This window comes from Rhinolophus hipposideros, assembly GCF_964194185.1.
Source record: "Rhinolophus hipposideros genome assembly, chromosome: 10".
Classification (NCBI taxonomy): Eukaryota; Metazoa; Chordata; class Mammalia; order Chiroptera; family Rhinolophidae; genus Rhinolophus; species Rhinolophus hipposideros.
The window spans coordinates 448,719-473,488 of record NC_138056.1 but is presented as its reverse complement, the minus strand read 5'-3'; the positions used below and the strand labels follow the sequence as shown (position 1 = coordinate 473,488).

The 24,770-nt window shown below is 58.1% G+C and overlaps 1 protein-coding gene across 6 annotated transcripts; it reads right to left on the bottom strand.

Annotated features, from left to right (window-relative positions):
* Positions 1-7,495: 7,495 nt before the first annotated feature.
* On the bottom strand, positions 7,496-24,365 carry EPS8L2 (EPS8 signaling adaptor L2). Of its 6 annotated transcripts, none has more exons than XM_081062883.1 (21): positions 24,180-24,365; positions 21,582-21,685; positions 21,415-21,470; positions 20,614-20,678; positions 14,320-14,481; positions 13,748-13,897; positions 13,591-13,670; positions 13,353-13,495; positions 13,199-13,272; positions 12,933-13,059; positions 12,574-12,662; positions 12,389-12,463; positions 12,023-12,171; positions 11,801-11,933; positions 11,544-11,656; positions 10,130-10,235; positions 9,411-9,530; positions 9,062-9,134; positions 8,761-8,941; positions 8,529-8,661; positions 7,496-8,425 (listed from the first exon to the last, which is right to left on the bottom strand). In XM_081062883.1, the coding sequence occupies exons 2-21, from the start codon at positions 21,617-21,619 to the stop codon at positions 8,345-8,347; spliced, it is 2,148 nt and encodes a 715-aa protein (XP_080919009.1). In that variant the 5' UTR covers positions 21,620-21,685; positions 24,180-24,365; the 3' UTR covers positions 7,496-8,344. The 6 variants fall into 6 exon arrangements, with proteins under 6 accessions (XP_080919009.1, XP_080919012.1, XP_080919013.1 ...); XM_081062886.1 differs by having other exon boundaries at positions 21,608-21,685; positions 24,180-24,233; XM_081062887.1 differs by lacking the exon at positions 24,180-24,365 and adding an exon at positions 22,311-22,441 and having other exon boundaries at positions 21,608-21,685.
* Positions 24,366-24,770: the final 405 nt, after the last annotated feature.

Sequence of the window (24,770 nt, the reverse complement as noted above, 5' to 3'; positions counted from 1 at the left end):
TCAAGGGCCCTGGGTGTGTGTGGCCTGTGGAGGCCTCACTGCCAACCTTGCCAGGGCAGCTGCAGTGGAGCGTGGGTGGGAGAAGCAGGGGTGGAGACTGCAAATTCTGCACTTTGGGGGTTTTGTCGTGAAGGGAGCAGTGGCTGGTGGCAGGAGAGGAGAAAGGTTCGCTCAGCTAGGTCCTTGGGTGGACAAGGGCTGATATCCAGGGCACTCATGCAAAGGTGGCCTTTGTCACCAGGCAGGAAGGACATCAGAGGTGACAGGAGGGATGAGCAGCAGGGACAAGCAGCAGACCTGGGCACAGATGGGGCAGGTGGGCACAGCTGGTGGCACCTGGAGAAGCTCTGCTGACTACTTCACCTCTTCAGGGATGTGGGAGGAAGCAAATCCGCCAGCTGAGAGGAGGGGGCGCCTGGGGGCAGGAGGGACTGGGAGTGTCAGGCCCGGGGACATGGGCCATCCATCAGATGTGGCAGACCTGGGTGCGGCAGCCTGTCCATCCTGCTCCTCTGGGTGGATATGAGGGGCGGAGGGTGGATTTAATGGGATGGGGTTTGGCCAGGGGAACATGACAAGGCGGGCCACCAAGATGGGAAGGGAGCTGAGCAGGAGGGGAGGGTGGTCGGGCCTGGGGGGAGGTGTTGGGGGGAGGCTGGGGGCAGGGTTGAGTCAAGACTATGGGCGCAATGTGAGAACACAGCCACAGCCCCAGCTCCTCCCACAGACCCAGGCTAATTTAGTCTCAGTTTGTCTTTATTATTTCCCCATTTTGATCGAGATCTTTCTCCGAAAGCATCGCTGATCCACAGTCAGGTCTTCCGACTTCAGCCTTTCTGTCCCCAGTGTCAGGAAGGCCATTTCCGGGTGTCGTCTCTCCGTCAGAGGGAAGGCGCGTGGATGGGGCACAGCTCGTGTGGGGGGTTAACAGGCAACAGGTGCAGAGCTTAAGAAGCATTCAAATCTGGATCAGAACAACATCACAACCTAGTCTGCACGGTGAATTGACGCCAGGATTCGGGCCTGTAGTTAATGGAACACAGACCATTATTATCTTTGATAGCTCCAAGTCCCTGATGGCAGACTCACCAACCAGGAAAGTCCCCCCTTTCACAGCAGCTTAGGGAACGCAAACAAGGGCACGTTGCTTCCAAGGTGGGTAGAAAGACACATCGGAATTCATAGTAAGAAAAGGCTGTGCAGGCCTGATCCAGTCGCTTTGGAAAGTCGTCTCCTTTGGGGGCCACCGGCTTCCATTTTAAGACAGCTGTGGTTTCTGGTCACCAGACCGTGTGCAGTTCCAGCCGGGGCTGGGTGGCTTCTCGAGGTGTGACGTGTGTGTGCAAGAGTCTGCTTCTGGAGTTCAGCCGCACAGCGGTGCTTGCACAGCTCCTGACGGGGGCCCTTCCAGCGAGGCTGGCGGGAGTCTGCGTGGAGGTGCCTTCCAGTAAATAGTAATAAACCGGTGATCTAGCAAGTAAACTGGTTTCCTGAGTTCCGTGAGCTGCTCTAGCAAATTAAGCCAACCTGAGGAGGGGGTTGTGGGGACCCCCAATTTAGAGCTGGTCAGTCAGAAGCACAGGAGACAGCCTGGACTTGTGATGGGCGCCTGCACTGGGGCAGTCCTGTGGGACTGAGCCCTTCACCTGCGGGGTCTGGCGCTGTCTCCAGGTGGATGGTGTCAGAATTGAGTTGAATTGTGGGACAGCTGGTGTCACAGAATTGCCTGGTGGTGTGGGGGAACCCACACACCGGAATGGGGTGCACAGCTGTAGTCCACACAGGGGAATATTACTCAGCCTCAAAAAGGAGGGCATCCTGACACCTGCTGCAACGTGCATGGATCTGGAAGACACTGCGCTGAGTGAAACGAGCCAGACATAGAGGGACAATCCTGTGTGACCCCATCACACGAGGTCCCTAGGGGAGTCAGAGTCACAGAGACAGGAAGTAGATGGTGGTGCCAGGGCCAGGGGAGGGGGAAGGAAGTTAGTGTTCTATGGGGACAGAGTGTCAGTTTGGGACGATGGAAACTTCTGGAAATGACGGTGGTGATGGTTGCACAACATTGTGAATGTACCTAATGCCACTGAACTGTGCACTTAAAAATAGTTAAGGTTGCAACTTTCATGTTGTGTGGACTTTACCACAATTAAAACCCAGGAATATGGGTGTGGCCTGCCTGGGCCTTGTAGTCAGCTGGCAGGCCCCCAGCCACCTCACCCGAAGCCTCCACGTTGTCCTGTCCTGCCCCTCGCGGGCTGCCAGGAGACCCCGTTAGTGGCCACATGGCCTCTCCATGTTCCGCCTGCCCCCACAGGCACAGGTGGTCTGGCACCCTCTTGTTTGCAACCTGGGGTGAAGTGGGGGAGACGTGCTTCAACTTCCTGTTGCACAGTTTGAAAGATTCCTGTTTAAAGACACAGCAACCATGAATGGCATTTGGGGAGACGCACACAGGTTGTAAAAATATAAAGGCGTTCATCGGAAGGATCAACCCCAAATTCAGAACAGCAATTGCTTTTGGGGAGCATGTAGGATACAACTGGATGGGGTCAGGGGGCTTTGGTTTTGGACGTTAGAGGGTTAGTATTTGATTGTTCACAGAACTGTCCTTACCAGTTTATTTTGCTCCCTCTTTTTGATTTAGATATTCACTCCCTATTAGAGCCTTTCCCTAAGTAACTCTTCCAAGGCCGTTGTCTGCACGAGTTCTTGTGGAATGGATTGCTGCCAACATCTGAGCTCTGTCTGTCTCGTGTCCGTGTATTTTGACCCATGGAGTCTGGGTGGCGACCTCACTCTGCTTCCTCCTTTTCACTCAGCACTTTCCTTCCACAGGTGTCAGCGTGCGAAGTGCATACTCTGCTGCTTTCTGCACGGCTCTCTCTCTATCTCTCTCGCTGCCCACGTCCTCCACCCCTCCCTCCTGGGGACACGCTGCAGGAGCAGGGCTGCTGGTCCGGGGACACTGGTGACTGAGCCCCACACAGCTGGCCGTAGCCTCACCCCAGGCCTCCCTGGCCATAGTGTCAGCCAGCTTCCTATTATTGCAGGTCTGCGAGGTGACAGTGGCTTTCCTTTGCCATCCTCCAACGGCCGAATCTGAACACCAGCTCAGGAACTAGTGAGGCCTGCGGTGCCCCTGTAAGTGCCCCATTCACGGCGCTGCCCACCACCAGTTCTCCCTGTAGATGCCATGGGCGGCTGTCAAATGGGCCTCGGGACACCTTCACACACTTAAACACCACTGAGGGCCCCAAAGAACTTCTGTTCCTGAGGTTACCTCTGTCAATACTGTAGTAGAAATGGAAAATTTAAAGCCATGCACTTCGTCATTCCTTCCGCAATAACAGAGACAGGCCATCTCTGAAACCCATCCCACCCACCCACTACAGGATGGGTGCTGCAAATGCCTGTCCTTTCCCATCACAACGTTCTGGAAACAGTTGACCAAGGCCTGTGGGTGGGGCTCAGCCAGCCCAGGGATTCTTGAAACTCACCCCCAGCCCTTCACACGTCGTGGGCCTTCCCAGTCCTACTGGAGCCGCCAAGGACCCCAAGCCTCCAATCCCACCAGCCCGCCCGCCTGCCCCTTACACCCTGCTAAGACCCTCAGGGTAGGTGAGCCCGCGTGGCTGTACCAACATGTCACCAGCGGCATTTTGGAGAGTCAGCATGCAGCAGGTAAAGAGCATATTTCTATGAAAAGTCATTACTTTCAAAACTCCAATATAGTGAGCAGAGTGGCATGCCCACCGGCCTGTGACACCTCCCTGGCACCCGGTGGCCTGTCTGCGGGCAGCACCGTCTTGGGTGAGGAGGAAAAGCTGGCTTCACCCAGGTTCATAGCTGGAACACGCAGGATCCTCGCCCTTTTGGGCAATTGCAGACTTTCTCCTTTGATAGGACATCAAACCCTGAAAAGTGGCAGTTCCCTGAGAGCAAGGGGCGATCTGGGAGGGGGACACACCAGTGCACTCGTCACCGTGGTCCCCGAAAGCCCCCGTCTTTCTTGCTGTGTGGAGGGTCTCTGGCCCGAGGTGACTTTGAAGCAGCCTGCACTGGTCCTTCCCTCAGTCACAGACCTCCCGCGTGCAGACACATCTGTCCCCAATGAGGACGTCTCGCCACAATCACTCATGTCACCGTGCACCCGTCACAACCATCTGGCAGTCGGGAAGCTGTCCCGCTTGGGTGGCAGGTTCCAAAATTCTAATTTCCGCTTGAAAGCTCGAGTTTCCCAAGGCAACTAAGACTGACCATTGTTGTGCCTGAAGTGACAGCGTCCCCGGTCCATTGTGGAGGACCCAAGTGTGAGTGACCAGCGTGTCCCACCTCGGCCATCGCACCAGGGTGCCTCTTGGGGCAGCAACCCCCCCTCCAGGGCCAGGACCGGGTGATAGTAAGTGGGGAGCGTTGCTGATCCACCTGGACACTCCACGGGCTCTGGGGCTTCTTCCCCCGGGAGCCTGTGGTGAGGAGGAGGGGCCCACAGCGTCCCCCACGGGGCTCTGCACCCTCTGTGCAAGCGTGAGCCCAGTGGGAAAGGCAAGTCACTTTGATTAGTTCCCTGGGGCTGCCATCACAGTGCACAATCAGCAGCATGCCCTAAACACCAGGACTTCATTGTCCCCGGGCCTGGAGGCTGGGAGTCCAGGTCAGTGCTGGTCCCTCGGGCTGCGAAGGAGAGTGTGGTCCGGGTGTCTCCCCGGCGTCTGGCAGTGTGCTGGCGATCTCTGATGCGCCTCGTTGTGTGGAAGCCCCATCTCTGCCTCCATCTTCACATGACGTTGTGCCTGTGTACGTGTCCAGATTTCCGTATTGTAAGGACACCAGGATTAGGGCGCAACCTAGTCACATGAATGGGGGGGGGTGGGGAACAGTTCAACCCAAAACACACTGTTTTGGTATGAAGCTGCTTTAGAGCTCAGGGCCCCCTGAAAGGGCCTTGGGCCCCCCAGAGACCGAGGACCCACCGGGCCAGCTGCTGTACTGGGCATAGGCTTCACTCCATCTGACCACGGCCAGCGGCCTCGTGGCCCTCTGGTGAATGCAAGTCTCCAATTTGATGAACACAAACCCGTTACCTCATTTTGCAGTTTCGTACAGGAAGTTCTCGGTCAAATTTGTCACAGAGATTGTCCACATCTGTTTCTATGAACGTGATAGTTTTACGTCTCATACAAGCCTACTAGCTCTGGAGCCCTTGTGGGGACAGTAGGCGTCCTTGGGCCACCTCCTTGGGTCTCCCTCACCATGAGTCCTTTCCTGCGGGCGAGTCCCTGCCCAGCAGCCCCTCTCCAAGTGCCCTCTGTCCTGTCCTGCAGCTCACGCCTGCGAGGGACATTCTGCCCCAGCGTGATTCTGGGCATCAGCCTCTTGGTGAATATTTTGAAAAAGTTTTTGTAAAAAAAAGAAGGAAAAAGAAAAAGCTCTTCGTAAATGGCGTGGCCCGGCCTGAGTGGGCTCAGGGGCCAAGTCCTCTGCTCAGCAGAGAGCCACAAAGACACGCCTGTCCCCAAGACAGAGACGGGTCTTGTTCGTGGGCCTTTTGCTGTGCACAGCTGGGCACAGAGCAGGTGCTGGAGGGGCAGCTCCACCCTCATCCAGTGTGATGACCCCTCTGTCCACAGTCTCCGCCCGCCGTAGCCCGCCTCCACCAGGGCTAGCAGCACCTCCTCCCTCTTCTATGCATGGCTAGTCTGGAGTAGGAGGTGCTGAATCAGACCAAACCGCGTTTGAACCCAGCCCTTCCCCAGCTCTGGGGCTCTGGGCAGGTGGCTCCTCCTTCTGTGCCTTATTTTTGGTTCAAGCCTATCTCACAGGCCTTGAGGTCACCAGGACGTCAGGGAGGGTGGCCCTCAGTCACCCCTTAATCTGGGGGCCCTGGATAGTGACGCCCTTAGGTTGAAAGCAGCGTGGCTCCTCATCCCTACCCTGTGGGCTCTAGGGGGTGGGGTTCCAGGAGATGGTGGGGATCCCCTTCTGGGAGCCCAGAAACCTGAGCAGGCGGGGGACAGGATACCTCGCAGTCAGCAGTTCCTGGGTAGTGGGACCTGGCCTGGGGCCTGGGGCCTAGGGGCCTAGGGCCGACCCCAGCTGTCTAGGGAGCATAGTGTGGGCAGAGGGGGACAGCGCAGGTGGTGGCCTGTGGAGGGGAGAGGGGGAAGGAGGAGGGAGCAGGTGCAGGTTCTGGGGCTCTGAAGAGGTAAGTGACTCCAAAGCCCAGACCATCCTGGCCGCTGGCTCTAGTTTGGGCATTCCAGAGCCAACAGAGGCCCCCCCCAGCCAGTGGAGCCAGGGATGCCCATCCCCACTCAGGGAGGGGCTCAGCTGAGTCGGGCGGATGGGGGTGGTCGTGTCCGGGTTCCTGTGACCTGCTGGTTCTGGAGTAGGAGGATCTATAGTTTCCAGAGGAAAGGCCATCACCCCCCTCCCTCCCCTTTCCTCTGGGACTCCATCTCCGTCTCTGTGGGGTCCTGCCTGGGCTCAGGAGGGCACACCTTCTTTTCTGCCCGGTGGGTGAGGGAGGACCTTTCTTTCCTGGGAAGATGAAGCCCTGGCAGTGAAGTTTCAGTGGCGGCCCACACGGCACCAGACACCTCTGCTCCCCCTGACTCCCCAGATGTGCTGGACAGATTTGGCTGGGTGTGGCCTGTACCAGCTAAGTGGGGCTTTCCAGGCTGGGGACTGGGCCTGGCTTGGTGGGCTACCATCTATGGGACAGCCCTCCCAACCCAGCCCCGCCAGGCCCAACCTTCCCGAGCTCCCAGTCCAACCGGCAGAGACCCCAAGACTGGGCCCTTGGGACACCCTGCCCCAGGGTTGGTCCACTGGCTGCTTTGGGGACTCAGCCAGGCGCTAGGGCACCCCTGGCCGCCACGCACCGCAGCCGCGGAGCCGCCAGCAGAGGGCGCCAGAGGCCGCCTCCAAGGGTGGAGCCCGGGCCAGGTGGTCAGGGGTCTATGAGATGCCAAGTTCAGCTGTCTGCACGCTCAGGGACCACTCCGCGCCTGCCCTGACGTCATCCCAGCTGACTGTCAGCCGGGTCCCCGTCAGTCCCATACACTCTTCTCGGGCGTCTCCCTGCCCCTTCTCCCACGGCATTCTCAGCTAAGTTCTCCAAATCCAGTTTTGGCGTTGCGCTCTGACTCACGCCCCCTCCCTGCAGGAAGTTTGGCAGAACTGGCTCCCCACCGCTCCCACTTGTCTTGGGTGACAATCTTCAGGCTTTCTGGACATCTGGCCTGGGCAGGGCCCTTCTCAACCCCTCACCTTCCAGGGATGTCCTCTGGACCCTCTCACATGGGTGTAGAGGGGTGGGTCTCCCAGGTCACTCCCAGGTCAGGGGTGAGCGGACTTACTTGGGACCTCCATTGCCTGGTCTGGCCACAGCCTGCCCTTGCCTAACTCTTACAAAGGGAGCAATTTCAGGGCGGCTCCAGGACCCCCAGCAGCCCCACACCCACCTCCAGGAGACAGACACGAGGCTGCTAGGGGACAATTGGTTTAATGTCATGGCTTTCAAGCCTGGCCACCTCTCAACTCTGCGGTGTGACCTGTAGAGGCCAGGGATCCATGACTCACCCGCCCCCTTATACAGCACGTGGGTGAAGCTGGCCTGAGCTTGGTCAGGGAAAGTTCCTTTCTTGGGCTCTGGAGAGAGCGGTGGGGGGCGGTGGGGGTAAAGAGCAGGTGCCGAGACCAGTACTTGGGTGTGTCTGATTCATCCTCACTCCAAGTACGGCATGCACCCCCAGGCCACCCTCAAGAGCAGTGCACTGGGTGGGTGCTGGGAGCACCATCTGAGCAAGGGTCACCAGCCTGATGGGAATAGAGCCCAGGGTGGCTGGGCAGCTGAGGTCTGCTGCCCTTTGGAGCCACAGCCCTTCCAGGGGTGAGGGGGTGCAGGCGGATGTGGATGTGAGCAGTTACGCAGGTGGAATGGGGCAGAGTCCCAAGCGCCAGGGAACCCCATGTGGATGGGGGAGGCCAGAGAAAAAGGAGGGTTCTGTAGCCTCAGGGAGAAGGATGGGGAGAAACAGGGAAGGGGCTGGGCTAGGTCTGGACCAGCCATAGCTCTGGCCTCAGGGGGCAGGTGGATGAGGAGCTGGCACCTAAGGTGGCAAGTTTGGCTGAGGTGGGCCGTGGGGCAGGTGGGTGAGTGTGGGCTGCGGCACGGCAGTGCCTGAGGACAGGTAAACGGACCCCCAGACAGCACCACACTCCCTGTGTCCATGGTACAAAATACACACACATACAAAAATAATACTCCATGCACGGGGGTGGGCCCCGCAGAGCGGCCCCCAGCCACAGGCATGGTGGGCCCACGCAGCCAGGTCTAGCTGTCCTCCATCCTCCGCTGGTTCTTGGAATGAAACTTGTTCATGAGTTCCTCCAGCTCCGACCCACCTTGCTGCTTCTAGGGACGGGAATGGGGAGGGTCTCAGCCTAGGGGACCCGCAGGTCAGGGTCCCAGAGCAGGTCTGGGGAGGAAGTCTCAGGAGGGCGGGGCAAGGGCTCACCTCCAGGACGGCCTTCTGCACGGTGAGCTGGCTGTACACGCGGATGCCTTCCTCCCCACACACCTTCTTCAGCTCGTCTTTGTTCAACGAGAAGAGTTGGGGTCCGGTCAGGATGCCCAGGTTGTCCACGATCCTGCAGGGTGGGCGGGGCGGGTGTGAGGGCGGGGTCCTGGCTGTGGGCGTGGCAGTCCCACCCACACCTTCCCACCTGCCCATCTGCCCACAGGCTCACCGCGCACTGAAGGCCTTGGCTTCCAGCCAGGCGCGGACCTCATCTGGGCCAGACTCGTAGGTGAGCGGCAGGTGCACAGGCTGGCTGCGCTCCACGCGGAAGTGCCGCTGCGGCTGCGCCTTGATGTAGCTGATCTTCTTGATGAGCTCGTCGTTGACCTCGTCCATGTGGTGGATGAGCTCTGCGGGGGCCCAGTGGCTCAGGCCCTATCCCGCGACCCCAGGGCTCCCCCTCCCCTGGTGCGGGGCCCCCTGCCCCTCCAGGTGGCTCTGGGTACCCGTCCCCACTGCCCATCCCTCACCATCTTTGTTTCCGGCAAAGCTTGGGGGCAGCTTGTGGGTGGGGCTGGTAGGACCCCAGTATTTCATACCAGCCTGCAGGGGTGTGGGGAAGAAGAGGGACGGGGGGAGGGGCCATCAGCCTCATTCGTCTTCCCTCCCATCAGGGTTGGAATAAGGACAGTGTGAGGCCCCCCTCCCTCCTCCCAGGACCTGTCCAGGCCCCCACTGGCCTGGGGGCCAGACCCCCAGAGCCCCCACACCAGCCTCTCCAGGTTCAGGATGGGTGTTTCCCCAACAGTCACAGCACCTGCCCCTCCCCCCAGCCTCCTGGACAACCATGTGCGGGACAGGGCAGAGCCCCAACATCACCTGCTCCTGGGGGGCACCCAGGTCCTCGGGCCGGGTCTCAGCCAGGATGTTGTGGGGCACGTAGCCCGCCTGGCCACTGCGAGTGCGGAGCTTCCACCACTGGTGGCCGTCTTCCAGCACCTGCGCGCACACACCCTCTGGGGTCACCCCTGACCCAAAGGTCCCAACCCCCTCTGTCCACAGGCACCAGTGCCAGGTGCTGGGATAACCACCCAGTATGTGCCCGAGAGAGGTCCGCCATCTCTCCCTGAGCCTCCCCCCAGTCCTATGGGGACAGTCACACGGCCCCACTCAGCCTTCCATCCCACCAAAGGGGCCCGTGACCCCCAGATGCTTCCTGAGAAAGCCTCCAGCCAGGCTCTGGGTCTAGGTCACCCACTCCTAGCTCGCTCCACTTTCCTCCCTCAGTGGCCTGGATTCGGGGTTGGCACCACACAGAGATAGTGCCTCAAGGGGTCTGCAGGGGTAGGCATGAGTGACAAGTTTTGGAGGGTCCCCAACTTGGCACAGCCCAGCCCAGCTCAGGAACCCCTCCCTGTGTGCCCTCTGAGATCCCCAAGGGAGGATGGCCCCTCAGCCAAGCTCTGGGGGTGGGGAAGCTGTGGATGTGCATTGGAGCCCAGGGGTAGGGTCCTGGGGAAAAGGGTGGGACAGACATGCCAGGCCCCAGGGTTATGCAGCCCCACCCCCTGGGCAGCCCCTCCCACTGGCCCACGCACCTCCAGGACCTCGTCCTTGAGCACTGAGAGCTCATTGGCATTGCGGGCTGTGAAGTCGTAGAGGACCTTGACATACTTGGCCATGGCTGCTGCAGGTTCGTAGCCCCTGCGTGAAACAGGAGGGGCTGAGGCCCAGGGCTGGGCCAGGGTCTCCTCCTGGACCTGGAGCTGGGCTGATGGGAGCAGCTTCCCAGATACTCAGCTGCCTCCCGGTCGGCTCTCCAAGGTTGCAGTAGAGCGAGGCTGCGGCTTGTCAGCCGGGAATGGAAACTGTGACAGCCCCAGAGCAGCTGGGGCCCCTGCACGGAGGTGGGGCAGTGCAGGCCCATGGGACGCAGGTGCCTGTAGGCACAGCAAGGCCTGCCCCAGCCCAGGCCACCTCAGGGGTCTCCAGGCCTGGCCCCTCAGGGAAACCAGAGCCAGGCATGTACCCAAGAAGTGACAGGGTCACAGCTGTCACTGGGAAGCAGCTGACCAACAAGGGAGAGCCAGGCATTCTGAGAGCTGCAGTCCTGTGAGCAGTGCAGACAGTGCAGGATGACACACAGTGGACGGCTACTGGTGGGCTGCAGGGCCACTTGGCAGAGGGCAGGCCTGTGGCTGCCGCCCAGCCCATCCCTCCCTCTGGGTCAGCCTGGCCCCTGGATCAGCAGGGTGCTTCCCTCATCCAGGTGCAGGCCTCAGGACACTGGGGAAGCCAGAGGGCTGAGGCTGGGGTGCCCCCTAGAACCCTGGAAGGGGCTCTCAGGATGGGCCATGGTGAACCAACCAGAACAAAGGATGAAAATTTTCCTTAAAGTGTGGGCCCAGGCAAGGGACTTTGGGAACCAGGCTGGTGATGTGGAGCAAAGGGAGGGCACACTTGTTGAAAATATGGATTCTGGGCCCTTCCCCCCAAAAAAACAAATCCTGGGGTCTGGCAGTGTTGCAAGCTCCCCAGGCAGACCTTGGGGGCGGGGGGAGGGGTTTGAGAACAGAAAGGAGGAAGGGAGGGGAGGAAGCATAGGGACTGGCCAGGCCCTTGATCTGTGGAGATGTGTGAGGTGGGAGAGAGTCTGTTCTAGCCCAGACCCTCCGGCTTGGAGACTGAGCCTAAATCAACCCAATGGGAGACAGGGATTGGTAAACCATTTAAGTGGTTTAGTAAATTTCTAACCATGACTCTACAACATAAATGTGGACACACAAAAAGAGATAACATATGAGAATACTGAATTTATGGGTGGCTTTTCACATTTTCCCTTCAATTGTATATCACAAAATTAGAATAAAAATCCTTGTTCCAGTTTGGAAAGCATTATTTTGAACTACATAAACAAGGTGTTTGCCGCCACCTGGTGGCAGCGTACCCATATCAGAGCCTCTGTGTTTTGGGGAACGAGTGTCACATTCCCTCACTTTGAGGGGAGCTTACCTGTGAGCATGCGGAGAGCTGACTGTGGGGAGGACCTCTCCCAGGGGTGTGGGTTCAGACACGAGGCTGTGCTTTGGGGAGTTTCGAAAGGATGGACGGCTTGCTGGAGTCGGCTGTGGGGAAAGTGGGCCACCTGAGTTTGGTGTGGGGTGGGGGCCAGGCCAGGAGCGGGGAGCAGACTGTTGAAACTGTTAAGGCAGTGGGGGGCCATGGAGGGTCCTCTGGGGGCCCATGGGGTGGGCGGTGAGTGCTCTCACCTCATCACTGGGGGCTGCCGCCAGCCCCTCCACTTCCCAGGGAGCCTCCTGCAGCACATCCAGGGGTGGCTCCCAGCCGCTGTGGAACCTGGGCACGTACACAGGCACCTGCGGCTCCCGCGGCCACTCCGAGCTAGAGTGGGAGTTTGCAGTGAGCCGGGTCCCCCCAGAACCCCCAAACGCCCTGAGCCGCCTCCCCACGCTGCCCTGCCCGACCAGTACCGTGGGCGTGTCCAGGTTTCCCCCAGTGAATCCCACAGTGCCATCTCCTTGGGGACTAGGTGGCCACGCAGGAAGCCCACGGCATCTCGGGAGAGCAGGGGGCTGGAGACAGAGCTTGCGATATCCGGGCCACCACAGGTGCTCACGATCTGGGGCACAGTAGGGTTCAGAGGGGATCATGCCCGCAGACCCCCAACCCCACCACCACCACCACCCAGCCCACTGCGCCCACGGCTCGAGGGGGACGCATGGCCCAGCTGGCAGCCCAAGGTGGGCACTTGCTTGCCCCGCCCTCAGCCAGAGGCAAGTCCCGCCCACTGCTCCGCCCACGCCTGCCGCCTGCGCCCGCCCACCCAGCCCAGGCACCAGGTCCAGAGGCCCGAAGAGGAAGTGCACGAGCTCGGCAGCGCTGGGGTTCTGGATGTGTTTCTGCAGCTTGGCCTGGAGGGGGTGGGGGGCGGGGAATGAGCAAGTGGCTGACAGACCGGTAGGGGACCCTCAAGGTCAGCACAGAGGATGGGCCGGGGGCGGGGCAGGGCTGCTGGACTCACAAGCAGGTTGATGGCCAGCTTGGTTTTCTGGAAACAGTCAACAAACTGAGCCTCCGAGGGGGGCCGCGCCCGCAGCGTGAGGACACCCTCTGCAAGGTGGGGGCGGTCGCGTGAGCATGGCAAGCCTTGTCCCTGCGCCCAGTGAGTCTTGCCTTCACTGTGATGCAGTCTACCCACTCAGACTGGACTTTCCCCCAGCTCCGTGGCCACTGCGTTCCCCTCCTCTGACCTCCACGCCCCCACTCCTGTGAGCCCCCATCCACCCTCCCCTCCTCTGTGTCCCCACCGCCCCGCCTCCTGACCCCACAGCCCCGCCTCTGCCTTGTGCCCCCCCCACCTCCCCTGCTCCTCCCCCGCACCTGCCGGCCCTCTCTTCCCTTTCTTCTTCCCCTTCTTGCGTTGGTTCAGCTGCTTGAAAGCCTCCGCCGCCTTCTGCAGCCGCGCCACAAACCACTCAATGTCGTCCAGGGCACAGTTGAGGATTTGCTGCGATCAGGGGGGGGCAGGGGTCAGCTAGGCACCCCCACCGGTTGCAGGGACAGCCCCACGAGCTGCCTCTAGGCTCTTGGCCTGGGGCCGGGGTGGGTACTGGCTGAGGGGGCACCTGTCAGGCCCTGAGACCCACCGTCTCCTTCTCTATCTTCTGTGCCAGCACGGCCCGCGGTGGCTCCTCGTCAAGCGACTCCTGACGTCGGAAGCCTGGATGGGAGGACAGAGCTGCTACTGACCGAGCTCCCCAGGGCTCCGCATCAGCCCCCAGCCCAGGCGCTTCAGCCTACTTGACTCGCTGAGCGGCACCGGCGGGCCCACGCGATTCTTGGGGGGAGAAGTGTCCGAGTTGTTTCGCTGGAAGGGGATGGGTGCCGGGCCCTGGGGGGCAGGCAGGACCGACTGCCGCTGCCGGATCTTCTCCTGGTGGCCCCTGAGTGGAGACAACGGCGGCTCAGCCCTCCAGGCCCTTGCGCAGGGTTGGCGCCTCCCCGCCGGACGCCCCCTCTCTGTGCCCCTCCGCCCTACTTTAGTGTCTGGGGCCTCATCTTCTTTCCCAGGCGGCAGTCAGCCAGTGCGCTCTCGATGTCTTCGTGCACCAGCTCCGCCTGAGGGGACAGGGTGTCAGGCTGGCTCTGGGCCCATGTGGTGGGCGCCCCGCCCCGTGCTCACCTCCACTGCTCACCTCCACCTCGTCGCAGTAGAAGAAGTGGATGTCGGGCTTGTTCTGCTCTGAGTCCTGGCACACCAACAGCAGCACCGACGGGTAACGCAGCTGGTTCAGCACCGTCTGGCTATGCCGCACGGTGGGCAGCGGGAAATTCTCCAGCTCTTCCTGGGGACACAACCGGGTGCAGATGTGGGCTCACAGCCAGAGGGGGGCTGGACCCAAGTACCACATAGAGCCATGGCATGCGGGCCCAGCACGTGGAGTTTGTGCCATGGACCCAGACACAGCATAGCTCACAGGCACAGCAAAGGGCTATGGCCCAGGCGTGGACACAGACATGGACTCCACTGGGCAGTGGCCACGGCTGTTGCACACAGAACCCTGGACCTGGCCAGGCCCTGGCTCGGTCCAGCTGCCGGAGAGGCTTGTGCAGAGGGGGACGTGACCCAGCGGACGTGGCTCCCTGGACCCTCAGCGGGGTGGTGGTGGGGTTGGTCCTCCCCGCCTGGCCAGCCCCTTGCCCTCATCCTGATCCCCGCCCCCACAGGGAGGCCCAGCTGTGCGTCTGGGTCATGCCCCTGCCGGACCTGGGACTCCACGTCCAGCAGCCGCAGAGCCTGGTCGTTGACCTGCAGTAGCATCTCCTGTGTCCAGATTTTCTCTTTGGAGCTCAGCTGCACCAGCTTCCGGATGGCGTCATCCACAGACACGATGGCCTCACTCTTGTCCATGATAAATGTGGCCAAGTGCTGGGGGTGGGCAGCAGATGGTCACTCAGGGCAGAGCCTGCCTTGTGCCAAGAGCCAGGGCCAAGGGGCTGCACCGGGGGTCTGCAGAGACCAAGCACCACCAGGGGTCTCTGCTGTGCTTTGGTGGATGTCTGTGGGGCCAGGGACATGCCCGGATAAAGCCTTCGCTGCCTACACAAACTGTCCCTACTGCACCCCATCTCCTGTGGCAGGCTCATCACAGGGCCCCTCCCGTGCTGCCCCCTTGCCCACCCCTCGGCTGCCCAGGCTCTCTCCTCCTTCAGGTTCTGTTCAGACGTTGCCCTCGCCCGCCATCCAGCTACAGCATCTCTCTGTCACCACACCCGACCTGCCTGTGTTTTATGTATCATGAGCTGGCCTCGTGTTGTATGTGCTATCCTTAGTGCTTGATGCGTGAGGGCAGGGATTCTGGCGATGGGTCACTGCTGTCTTCCCAGTGTGGGGACAGTGCTGAGCTCACAGCAGGCCCTTGGGGCATATGCAGGGACCCTCACCAGCCCAGGCCTCCCCTTCCCCGGGCCCTCCTCTCATCCCCCTGCAAGTCTGGCTACCCCTCTCCCCATGAGTCTGAGCTGAATTCAGTAAACAGTACTGGCGTAGCCAGATGAACACAAACTCCAGGCAATCAAGACTTAACCATAAAACACAAAGCCATGAAAATGCTAGAAGAAAATTCTGGATAACTTCTGATAGTAGAAAGGCCTTCTTCATAAGGGGTCTTTCCTAAGCAAGAAATAATTCCAGATTTTCAAAATAAAACACCAATAAATTTGGCTAAATAAAAATATAAATATTTCTTCCTGGGGGAAAAATAATACCATATACAAAGTAAAAATGGGAAAAACAGATATAACACGTAGATATGTTGAAAGCTAATTTCCTTATTATATAAAAATATAAATATGCATTACAACAATGGTTCTTAGTTTTTTAAAAGTTCTATTTTGTTAACTGTGATAAAGATACTAACAATAAACAAATAGATAATATGTAATAAATAAAATATGTAAATAAGTAAAAGAGTAACATCCCAACAGCAAAACTGGCAAAAGATATGAACAGAGTTCACAGGAAAATAAATTCAGATAACTTATTAATACAAAAAACTGTATGCAATCTCACTGAATAAAACATCTGCACACTGAAACTCTGGGACCATTACTTTAGAAATAAATCAACCACTGAATTTGTTACCTCGTCCACTGACCAGTACTAACAAGTCCTTGTGGGTTAAGATGTAGAGAAATGGGAACCGTGATTCCACTCACCCAGCGCTCTGGAGAGAGGTCAGGGTATGTGGAGAGGGGCACATGCTTTCCTCTCACAGCTCTGTGGTAGGTCCCTGCACACATGTCACATGTGGCACACATGTCACATGTGGCACACGTGCAAGGCTGCTCACTGCAGAGCCATAAGATAACAAAGGCTGGACCCAACCTACATGTCCATCAACAGGTTAAAGAAGTAAGTGGGCAGAAACACACAATGCAGTATCAGGCAGCCAATCTGTCTGCAAAGGAGGGTAAAGCCGGACACACACATTGTTAGCAAAACACAACACAACCAGACCAAACCATACAACACCATACTGCTGGGCTCGAGACAAGTCAGTAAATTTCAAATGAGTGAAGCCATACAGAGTGTGTTCTCTGACTGTCATAGAATTAAATTAGAAATCAGTGACAAAAAGATAACAGGAAAACCCCAAAATAATTGGAAATTAAGCACCACTCTTCTAAATAACTTATGGGCCCAAATTTTTAAAAATTAAGCAACATACTTTTCTTTTCTTTTCCAAGGAGGGCGCAGCTCACTGTGGCCATTGTGGGGATCGAACCAGCAACCTTGGTGTTATCAGCACCATACTCTAACCAACTGAGCTAACCGGCCGCCCCTAAACAACATACTTTTAAACAACCCATAGGTGAAAGAAGTCAGAAGGGAAATAAGAAAATAGGAATGAAAATGGAAACACAACCAACCACAACTTGTGGGCACAGCCAAAGCAGTGCGAAGGGGAAATTTATAACTGTAAATGCCTACATGAAAAAAGAAGAATGATCTAAATAACCCACGGGTCAAAGGAGAAGTCACAAGGAAAATTAGAAAGTACAGTCGACACTTGAACAACATAGGGGTTAGGGACACCGAACCGCCCCCCCACAGTTGAAAATCCAAGTATAACTTTTGCCTCCCCCAAGAGTTAACCACTAATAGCCTACTGTTAACCAGATGCCTTACTTATAACATACACAATTAACAAATATTTTGCATGTTTTATATATTATATACTGTATTCTCACAATAAAGCTAGAGAAAAGAAAATGTTATTAAGGAAATCGTAAGGAAGGGAAAATACATTTACAGTACTGTACATATTTATTGAAAAAAATCCAGGTACAAGTGGACCGATGGAATTCAACCCCATGTTGTTCGAGGGTTAACTGTATTCTGAATTGAATGACAACAAAAACATGCACAGCAAAGCTTGTGGAGTATAGCTAAAGTAGTTTTTTGAGGGAACTTTACAGTTTTAATTGAATATGTTAGAAAAGAAGGAAGACAATATCAATGATCTAAGCATTCTTCTTAAGATACTAGGAAGAGACAAACAAAATCCAAAGTGGAAGAATGGAAATTAGGAGCAGAAACCAACAAACTAGTAAATAGACAGACAATGGAGAAACCAACAAAGCCCAAAGTTGGTTCTGAAAAGATTAATGAGTTTGACAAACCCCTAGCAAGATTGATCAAGAAAAAAATAGAGAAAACACAAATTATCAATAACCAGAAGGGTAGAGGGGACATCACTACAGATCTCACAGGCATGAAAGTAAATTCATAATCAAAAACCTTCTCACAAAGAAAACCCTATCCTCAGAGGGCCTCACAGGGGAATCCTAACAAATATTTAGGAAGAAGTAATAACAGTCTTTCATAAAGTATTTCTGAAAAGAGGACGGAACACCTCCCCACTCTATTTATGAGGCCAACATAACCCTGACACCAAAACCTGCTGAGGGCATCACAGGGAAAGAAAATTATAGACCAAAATCTCTAATAAACATTAATGCAAAAAAAAAAAAATCCTTAACAAAATGTTAGCCAATTAGTCCATCAACACATGAAAAGGATAACACACCATGAATGGATGAGGTTTACCCCCAAAATGCAAAGTTGGTTCAACATTCAAAAAAAATAAATTCGTGTGATTTTTAAAAAGCATTTGATAAAATTCAACACTTTTCATGATAAGTGAAATGGAAAGGAGTCCCATCAGCCCATAAAGGGCATCTACGAAAATTGCAGCATGGGAAACAGGGATACTGAAAGCTGTCTTCTAAGACTGAACGTGAGGCAACGATTCTACTCAGCATTGTCCAGTGGTCCTAGCCAGGGCAATCAAGTAAGAAAAATAAAGTGGCTAAAATAAGAAATAAAGTATCATCTTTATTTTCAGAAAACGTGGATGTGGGCACAGAAAGTCCAATCAATCCACAAGCAAATCCCTAGAATAAATGAGGGATTCGTCCAGGACTCGGGGTAAGTGGTCACTTTACAGAAATTCAATAGTTTTCCTACTAGCCAGCAACAGACAATTGGAAAATGAATATTTAAAAAAACAATACCATTTATAACAGTATATAAAAATGAAATAGCCAAGGAGCATTTCAATGAAAGATAGGCAAGAACTCTATGGTGTAAACCAGACAGCATCTGAGAGGCACTGGAGAAGCCCCCACGAGTGGGCGACATGTGGTCAAGGGTCAGAGAGACTCGATACTCCCTAACTGGACCCACAGGCTGACTCAATGCCAATCGAAACTCTAGCAGACTTTTTGGGGTAGAACCGGACTATTTGATTCTACAGTGTGAATGCAAGTCCAAAGAACTGAGAATAGCCAGGAAAATCTTAGGAAGCAACACAGTGGAAGGACTCACAGTGCCTGACTTCAAGATGGACAATAAAGCTTCAATGAGTGAAAACAATGTGAGACAGACAGGCCCATCATGTTCAATTACTAGATTTTGACAAAGACTCCAAAGCAGTTCAGTGGTGGACAGAATGTCTTTTTAATATAACTGCACATTCCTACAGGGAAAAAGTTAACCTTGAGTCTCATACTCCCAAATCAGCCTTGGGTTCACATCGTCCCAGAAATCATAGACGGAAATGTAAAAGCCCAAATTATGGATCTTCTAGAAGAAACCACAGAAAGGAATCTTCAGAGCCTGGGGCCAAGCAATGACAACAACAACAACGAAAAACACAACCGTAAATGGAAACAGTAAGTATGATCAGATGTAATCAAAATTAAACATTTCTGTTCATCAAAAGACAGTCATGCACTTGAGTCGACAAGCCAGATAGTTCTAGTCGGCACACCTGACAATGTCCATACAAGTCCCTGCTGCCCACGAGGGACACGCGCCTCGCCTATGCTTGGGGACAGCCCCAGACCATGCGAGGGTCCCCTGCAGCTCAATGCTGTAGAGGAGACTTGCTCTACACATGCGTTGTCTTCAAATAAGTTTATGAAGCCGAAGACCAAGGGTGGTTATAAGCTGTATGATTCCATTCACAGGGATTCTCAAAAAGGCATGAGGGTGGTGACGGAGGACAGAGCAGTGCTGCCCGAGGTGGGGCGGGGGGAAGGCTGCCACCACGAGGGGTCAGCACGAGGCAGCTTGGAGTGATGGAGCTCTTCTGTGTCCTCCTGTATTTGTGGGGGTGGCGACATGAACCTGTGACAGACCTGCACACCCCCACCCTCAATGCCAATTTTTCTGTCTGCCCATTTAGAAAAAGGTGAAAAACCCACAGGGTTGCAGTGGCTCCTCATTGTCAGGGTGGGTCTGATCCCCACCACCGATCACCCTCTCTCTGTGCCTCAGTTTTCCTATCTGGGAGGCCAGGCGAACCCTGCCCACAGCCTCAGCTCTCCTGGAAGCTGGGCAAGCAGAGGTGCCCCTGGGCTGGGGTCCTTTCACAGGCCAGTTTGGACCAAAGTCCAGGAGAGAAGCTGGAAAGCCCCAGTGGCATATGTGGCTCCCTCACAAAGGTGGGAGAAGGACAGAGCTGCCTGATGGCAAAGCTGCCTGAGGAAGAGAGAAGCTGGCCCGTCCACCCTCTGTGCCCTGACCTTGGACCAGGAGCAGTCACCAGCCTGGCAGCACAGAAAGGCCCCACCCAGCCTGCCCAAGCTGGCAGGGAGGGCCCAGTTCAAGAGCCCAAGAGTCTCCCAGTGTCTCTGTGGACCCATTGTCTAGACAAGGAAACTGAGGTTCAGAAAGCAGTGACTTGCTTAAGCTCTGTGGGCAGAGAGGGCATTATAGGGAGCGAAGTACTAGCCTTCCTGGTCCAGGGCCCCCACCTTACTGATCAAGTTTCCCCTATCACACTGGTCCAGGGCCCCCCACTTCCCTGGTCCAGGGTTTTCCTACCTTCCTGGTCCATGGCCCCCATCATCCTGGCCCATGGCCCTCACCTTCCTGGTCTAGGGTCTCCCACCTTCCTCCCTCCTCAGCCTTTCCTAGACCTGTGGTCCTGCAGGCTTGGACAATGACCAGGAACCAGAAATGTGGCTAGCTGCCAGGAATAGGAAGGTCACTTAAGAAACATACTTCCTAAGTTCTGAGTGTGAATTAAAACTGGCCTCGGAGGAAACCCTCCTGAGCTGGTACCTGGTCTCCAGTGAGGTTAATCAAGCTCAGCTCTCCCAGAACTGGTCAGACTCAGATATCCCAGGCCCTCCCTGCAGGGGCTCGAGAAAGGGCGTCTTTGTTTCACCTTCTCCCTCATAGTCCAGTTCCTTGTTTGGGGCCAGGATGACAATTTCCTTCCCACTGGGCCTTCCCATCGGACAGCACCCAGGGCGTGTCCTGGCATTTCAGGGCTACCTGCGTCCCACAGACTGTGAGCTCCCCAGGGTTGGAGGGAGGGTTCCCCCACAGTGTCTGAGCCCAGGACAGGTGTGGGGCAGTCCCTGGCTCTGGCCACCTGCTGTGGGTGTCAGAACCTGGGCTGACTGCTTCTTCCTGGGCCGCAGTTTGCTCCCCACCCAGGGACCTTGGAGCATCGAGGATGGGGTGCTCCCGGGGCCACCTCACCTGGACATGGTACTGGGAGGTCTCGTGCATGATGACGTTGGAGTTGGAGTACTTCTTCCTCTGTTCTGAACAGGGAGAGGCCAGTCACTCACCCCAGAGGCGGGGCCCCACAGCCCTCCATCCAAGTGGACTGGGCCTCCCACTGGACCACGGGGAGGGCGGTGTGCGGGTGAGGGACGTTGCTCTGCAGGCCCCTCATGGCCACGAAGAAGGACTCAAGGTCCCGGCAGGATGCGGACCTCCCTCCGTCCCTAGGATGCCCTCTCAGACGGGGTGGCATACCTGTGACTGGGGGTCTGTCATGGCTGGGTGCAGGCCCACCGTCTAGGGCGAGTGACTGGCTCCCCCCATTCTACCAACTGCCACTAACACCTCCTTGCCTTCCCTGGGGCTCTGTACTTTCCAGACTGGGCACCATGTCCAAAAGCACAATGAGCAGGTGAGTCTGGGGCTGGCTGGGGGTGCCTAGGGGAGGGGCAGAGCTCCCCCGTGGGGCTGGCCAGGCCCGCCCTCCTGGAGCAGACACCTGGCACTCAGCTCCCCCTGCGATCCGATCCGGTTGCAGTGAGGAGTGCAGCCGAATCAATATTGATGGCCCTGAATTATTAGTAAAGGCCTCTCCCCTTTCCACGCAGCGGGGCTGGGGAGGGCACCTCTGGCTGGGGGCTTTGGAGAGGGACGGGAGCAGACAGGTGAATCGGGTCCAGGAGCCTCCTCTGGGCCCCCAGGGCTGACCTGCACCCCCAGCACAGCCCTCTAGTGGGGGGTGGGCGAGACCCTCCCTCCTCAAATCTCACTCACCAAACAGGTCCTTGGCACTCATCTTGGCCACACCGTCAGACCGGCCCAGGCTGCCACTGTAGGGGAGGGGCTGGTGAGGGCGGGGGCCCTCACTGCACCCCTCCCTGGGGATTGCTTGGTGGCTGTTGGGCGGGGAGGGAGGGTGAGCTGTTGGGGTGGGGGCTCACTTGGCAGCACCCGGGCAGCAGCTCACAGACTGGCTCATGGTGTCCTTGGAGGTGGCCGGCGCTGGAAGGGCAGATCTCAATGTGGCCTGGTGCCTGGCCCACACCTGAGTGGACAGAGAGCACAGCTGACACCTGCTTGGGGCCTGGGTGTCCTCCTCCCCACCCCAGATCCAGGGGCCTGGTGGCCTGGCCAGATTCCCCAGACACACCAGCACCACCACTGCCCTGTGTCCCAGCTGGCGGTCACCTCCACCCCATCTCACCCCAGACCCTTGGTCTTCCACAGGGACCCCCAGGACAGGCCAACAGAGGGGTTCCACTCCCACTGGCTCTCTGGGGTGAAGCTGCAAGAAGGGTGTACTGGGGCCTCTGAAACGGAGTCGGGGGAGGAAGTGCCTCTAAGCAGAGGGAATAGCACGTTCAAAGGCCCTGAGGCAAGAGGAAAGCAGCACAGGGTGAGGCTGGAGCCAGGGGGCCCTGGGGACCCAGAGTCCAGGGGGAGTCCAGCAGGACCCACCCCCTTTGGGGCATCAGCAAAGCCTGGTGCCTTTGGGCAAGAGTGACGTGTCCTGGGGGAGTCTGTGCCCTGTGGGGATCTCTGGACCCACACTGTCTGCCTGTCAAATGTCACCAGCAAGTGCTTTCAGGGCTTGGGGTCTGCCATGGTCAGGGGTGCTGGTATCCAGGCCAGGGAGCGGCCCAGGACTTTCCGGTTTGACCAGGTCCTACCTGCAGGGAGGGTTCCCAGGAGGTGTGAGGGGCCTGGTAGCCTTGGGCCACCTCCTCCCACCTGCCACTGAGGGTCCTAGCTCTGTGGGGAGAAGGGCTGGGGGCTTGGCCAGATTCCTCTGTCCATCTGTGCGTGGAGAATGTCCGGAATCCTCATGACCTCAGTGGGTGAGCCCGAGTATTTGCTTAATGGAATTCCTGGCGGGCTGAGCCAAGGGCGCTGGGCACGTGTGTCCAGGTACACACACACCTGGGTGAAACCCAGGCCTGCGGGCTACACAGACACGCACAGGCTGTGACACGTGGCTCCTCCCCCTGGGGAGCCTAGGCTGGGAACCAGTGGCCTCCAACTCCCTGGGGAGCAGCAGGGCTAGCAGGGCGGTGGGTCCGGGCAATGGCCCCTGGGCCAGGAAGCACATGGGAAGGGAACACCTACAGACCCACTCCAGTGGGGAGAGAGGTGGCATTTTCAGCTGACTGGGGCAGGGGAGCCATGCAACCCCAGGGGGCCCTGGGGCCCTGGGGCCCAGGGGCCCAGGCTGCACTTTGGTTTTACTGCGGTCATTTGGTCATTTTCCGGGTGCATAGGGAGGGCCCAGCATTGTGCCCAGTCACGTCATGCAGTGGAGGGGGAGGAGGGCCCAGCAGGGCAGGGAGGGCAGAGGGACCGGCTCCAGGTTCAAATTCCAGCCCTGTAGCTGAGTGACCTTGGGGAGGAGTCAGCTTAAGACCCAGAGGGAGCCGGGTGGGGCCCTGGAATGGGGGAACCCCCTCAAGCCCTGGGAGCTGCCAGTGAGGGAAGGGCCACCCTGTGTGAGGGGTGACCTGGGAAACAGGTGGGAGCCGACAGCCGGTATCCAGGGTGGACTTGGGCAACAGAGGCAAGCAGAGAGGGCTGAAGAGGCAGGGCGGGGCGGGAGGGCTGAGGCATTGAGGCCCGGCTGGGGGAGGTCTGGGCAGGGCCGGGCGCGCTCGCCAAGCGGAGGAGGGGAAGCACCACTAGCTGGGCCCTCCCTCCCAGCACAGCTGGGGCAGACTGCACCTGCGGTGGGGGCAGAGGTAGTCTGTGGGGCCACCTCAGAAGCATGACGAACCCTGCCTACTCCTGTCCCCTGCCACCAGGCACACCCTCCTGCACAAGGGCTGCCCTAAGCCAGCCCAGCTCAGGGAGGAGGAATGTGGGATAGCCAGAGGTTGGACGCCCACAGGCCTCTGCCAGTTCACACCCCTGAGTCTCTCCCACGCTGGCCCTTGCAGCCCCGCCCCCGGCCTCCTCCTTTCTGAAACTCCCACACCCCAGCCATGACCCGGAGCCTGACCCCAGCCTGATGTCCCCTTGCCCTGGATTTCCTCCTGGCTGACACCCAGGAAATACCTTCTCACGTCCGACCCACAGGGAGCCCTGGCTCACCTCAGTGGTCTGACCCCAGGGGAGGCCCAGCCTGCCCCGGGATGGAGGGGTGGGGTCTTCCAGCGCAGGGGAGAAACCGGGGTCCCCCCCCACCGAGCCCCAGGGTTGGGATGGGGCCGGCTGACTCATGAGCACTGACTTAAAAATATCCCGGCGCACCGGCACCGCCCCAGGACCGGACGGCCCAGGCCAGGCCTCAGCGGGACCCGGCTCCTGGCCACGAGCCCAGGGCGGCCCGCGGACCCGGCGCAGCCCCATCGCGCCCAGTGCCTCCCGACCCCCTGGCCCGGCCCGCAGACCCGGGCAGAGACCCGAGTCGCACCGCCACCTGGGGAAACTGAGGCCCGGGCAGGGCTGCCGTCCATGCGCGCAGCTCCCGCGTCCCTCCTGCGCCGAAGCGCGGGCAGGCTCCGGGAGGGGTCGGTAGCGCTGGGCACGGGACCCCGCGGGGCGCTCACCTGCTCCTCGCGGCCGCGCGGCCGCCCGCTGGTCCCCTCGTCCGCGCGTCAGTCGGCCCGTCTGTCGGCGCCGGGCTCCGGCGGGCGGGAGGGACGCGCGGTGGGGCTGGGCCGGGCCGGACCGGGGCGGAGCCGCCAGCAGGAACCTGAGCGGCAGGTTGGAACCTGGACACCGGGGAGCGCGGTGGGGGCGGGGGCGGGACGCGGACGCCCTGCCCACCAGTGCGGCCGCTCCGCCCCCTGCTCCAGGCCCCGCCCCCACCGGGCTCCCCGCGGTGGGTCCCCAACACCCACCCCGCGGCCCCCAACGCTGACCCCACTCCTAGAGCTGAGCGCCGGCGGGCGGGGTCGGGAGCCCCTCCTCCGCGAGGACACGCAGGGTGAGGCTGAGACCTTCCTGGGGCTGTCGAGCTGCGCCCCAGCCAGCGTGACGTGGTGTAGTCCCTGTCAGGTGACCTTGGCCAGGCCCAGAGGCAGAGTGCCCCCCTCTTCACCTGGCCCCTCTGAATGGGTGTCGAAGGGTGGGAGGGGCCTCTTTCTCCACAGCCCAGGAGCTCCTAGTCTCTCTGTGCTGCCCCAAGCCCGAGGCAT

What these genes read in the sequence shown, in the direction of transcription:
- EPS8L2 (XM_081062883.1), bottom strand. Translation starts at nt 21,619, where the DNA reads ATGAGCCAGTCTGTGAGCTGCTGCCCGGGTGCTGCCAA. An exon ending in TCTTCGGGCCTCTGGACCTG is followed by an intron (nt 12,172 to 12,388) that starts GTGCCTGGGCTG and finishes ACTGTGCCCCAG; the next exon opens with ATCGTGAGCACCTGTGGTGG. An exon ending in TGGGTGCCCCCCAGGAGCAG is followed by an intron (nt 9,135 to 9,410) that starts GTGATGTTGGGG and finishes ACACCCCTGCAG; the next exon opens with GCTGGTATGAAATACTGGGG.